Source organism: Bufo bufo, chromosome 1 (assembly GCF_905171765.1).
Source record: "Bufo bufo chromosome 1, aBufBuf1.1, whole genome shotgun sequence".
Lineage (NCBI taxonomy): Eukaryota > Metazoa > Chordata > Amphibia > Anura > Bufonidae > Bufo > Bufo bufo.
The window spans coordinates 665,330,922-665,334,103 of NC_053389.1; the positions used below are offsets into that span (position 1 = coordinate 665,330,922).

Genomic DNA, 3,182 nt, shown 5'->3' on the forward strand with positions numbered 1-3,182 from the left:
TTGAAGGTTAAACCCCTAAACAGAGTCAGAAATTCACAGAGCATGACAGACACATTGGGAAAACACCAAAAAACACGTCAGTGTAAAAATACAAAATGGATCGGACGGACAGTCGCATAATAGAAAACCATTCTCCATCTCCTCTCCACTCCAGTGCTGCTAAAAGCTAGAATAATATCATATATTCTGATTAATCAGAATAATCAGGGGAGGGAAAGGGAAAAGGGGAGGGGAAGGGGGAAAAGGGGAGGGGAAGGGAAGGGAAAAGGGGAGTCTGGCAGGGGAGACAGAGAAATAAAAAATTTCAGTGGCAGAGACAATGCTATAAACAAAATCTATAAAATTAAAAACACTGCTCAGCATTTGGGAACATGTAGATTTTTCTGTAAGAACACCAATTGATCTACATGGTCTGGTTTGAGGGCGCTTCTTTTTGCAGTTACCACATCTCCTGCAGTGGAGAAAACCCGCTCTGCAGACACGCTTGTACCTGGGATACACAAGTATTGCTTTGACAGCCGAGAAAGGAGGGGAAATATGACCTCATGCTCACGCCACCAGTTCAAAGGGTCCTCAGTGAGAGGCAGAGGTGGGGCTTTACAATAGTTTTCCATTTCCTCTTCAGCCTTGGCATAGGGGGTCTTTTTGGGTTCTATTGTACCTTCAGTGTCAGTGAAAGACTGTCCCAGCAAACTCACGAGCAGCGATCTGGCCTTTTTGGGAGGAGATGGTGGAGAATGGTTGTCTTCGATGGGTGAACTGTCCTCTTCTTCCAGAGTTTGTTTTCTTCTAGGCACTTGATGATCCTCTTGTGTCCTCTCACTCTCATCTGATGTAATCTGTGTTTGAACAAAAAAGAAACGGAAAAAAAACAATAAGTAAAAACACAAATGTCAATGCCTTTGATTCTGATGGGGTGATGAAAAAGCACAGGAAACGGACAGTACAGTTCCCGCACCGCATCAGATTCAGAAGCGTGGTAGTGCTTGTGCTACTGTCGTTTCAAGAAGAAACATGATGGGATTCTTCAAATTAATTTAATTACCTCCAAGGATGCAGCTTCCTCAGTGACTCCTTTAAATATCTCCAATCTTTCTTCATCTGTGAGGATGAAAGGCAGTCCCTTAAAGCGAGGATCCAGTGCAGAGGCTGTATGAAGGATCTTCTTCTCGGCCTCACTGCTGTACCTCTTCTGGAGATCTGTTCTAATAGAATTCTTGATCTCATGGATCATGGGTGTGTCTCCCATCGTGTCTGTCATGCTCTGGAGAAGTTGTGCATTTATAGGGGCAATGAGAGAAACTGTTGGATTGCGCTCTTCTGACATCAGCATGGTTGCATCCTTCATTGGCTTTAATGCACTCACGGCGTCCTCTGCATTTGACACATCTGTTTCGTTTAGAGTGCAGAGATCGGACTCTCCTCTTCTGACTTCTGGAGACAGCAAGGTGGCACAGACTGCAGGTTGTTGTTCCAAGAACCTCTCGACCATGTCGTATGCACTGTTCCATCTTGTTGCCACATCAGTTATCAGCTTATGATTCTTCAGGCCAAGACATTTCTGTTTCTCTTTTAGACAGTGGCTTGCTCTAGTGCTGCGGTGAAAGAATGTGGATATCCGACGTACTCTGCCAAGAAGCCTAGAGAGAGTGGCCACTTTCAACGCTCGCTGGGATGCAAGATTCAGTGTATGGGCGAAGCATTTCACATGGGGGAATTTTCCAACTTGAGCTGCAACTATCATGTTTGACGCGTTGTCGGTCACAAGCACTACAGATTTATCGGACAGCTGCCATTCTTCCACAACATGAGAAAGTAGCTCTGCCAGATGAGCACCCGTGTGAGACTCATAAATGGCTCTCGTTTGCAGTACATGCGACAAAATCTGCCAGTCCTTACTAACGTAATGTGCTGTTATTGTAACATAAGACTCTGTCGTGACTGAAGTCCAGGAATCACACGTTATTGCGACTCGACTTGCTTGGCTCATTGATGCAATTATCTTAGCTTTGGTTTCGTGGTAGAGTGCAGGTATGACGTTTTCTGTAAAGTGACTTCGTGACGGGATCTTGTAACGCGGCTCTATCGTCTTCAAAAGGTAGCGAAACCCACTGTTTTCCACAACAGAGTAAGGGCGCAGGTCCTTCGCTATGAAAGCTGCCACAGCTTTTGTTATTCTCTTTACCTTTTCAGAGTTGGGCGGCAAAGTTGACTGTAACATTGCATCAATTCTTGGCTGATCTGGGTTCATTTCCTTGGTGGTGGTGGTGGTGGTAGGTTTTAGCATTTCTGGGTGAAAACGGCTGACGTGGTTTCTCAGATTAGTAGTATTCCCTAGATATTTAATTTTTGTGTGACAGATTTTACACACAGCGTATGACTTGTCCAATTCGTGCTTCCTACTTTTTTCATAAAAGCCAAAATGTTCCCAGATGTTTGCTTTTAAAAAGCTAGGTGCATTTTTTATCTCTCGTTCCTTTTGTTCTACTTCTGCCATTTTTATTTACTAGCAAATGCAATGCATGCCAGGCATCTATGTGAATTTGTGAGTAGGGATGACACAAGTCTTGAATTTGAGTGACTAAGCCTAAAGCCTGCCACGAGATCAACAGAAAAAGTAACACTGCTGGCTGCTGGTGGTGGTCGGGTGGAGCGATTCTCCTCCTGCCTGTGGTGGACTGGACTGAGCCTGAGGAGTGAGGAAAAACGGACAGGTGGTGACTGAGGTGACACAATTTTTTTTTAGGTACGGTAATAAGTTAATAACAGGCAGTGACCAGCTGCGCCTGCAGTCTCTGTGAGTGGTGTATCTGTGTGATGGTCACCTACCTGTCACAACAAGGTGGCAGAGTCTGGCTGGCACGTGGCACCTGCGCAGGCGCAGGGGCGTAGCTAGAAATGACTGGGCCCCATAGCAAAAAAAATTTATGGGCCCCCCGGTGGTGAGTGACCTCTATGAACCTTGTAAAGAAACCAAGACAATGGGGACACGGGACATAGCTTTCTGTAGCAGTTACATCTGACTCCGGTCCCCGAGGGGCCCAAAGGCTCCAGCATTATAAATGGCACATGGTAGGCGGCGGTAGAGAGTTTACATTGGTGCTCGAGGCTGTGCTTAATGCTACTTTCACACTTGCGTCAGAGGATTCCGGCAATCTGGACGCAAACGGATGCATTTGTCA

At 45.7% G+C, this 3,182-nt stretch overlaps 1 protein-coding gene across 1 annotated transcript; it reads right to left on the minus strand.

The window, feature by feature from the left end:
* Positions 1 to 273: 273 nt before the first annotated feature.
* On the minus strand, positions 274 to 2,623 carry LOC120985848 (E3 SUMO-protein ligase ZBED1-like). Its single transcript, XM_040414033.1, has 2 exons — positions 1,046 to 2,623; positions 274 to 839 (listed from the first exon to the last, which is right to left on the minus strand). The coding sequence occupies exons 1-2, from the start codon at positions 2,495 to 2,497 to the stop codon at positions 357 to 359; spliced, it is 1,935 nt and encodes a 644-aa protein (XP_040269967.1). The 5' UTR covers positions 2,498 to 2,623; the 3' UTR covers positions 274 to 356.
* Positions 2,624 to 3,182: the final 559 nt, after the last annotated feature.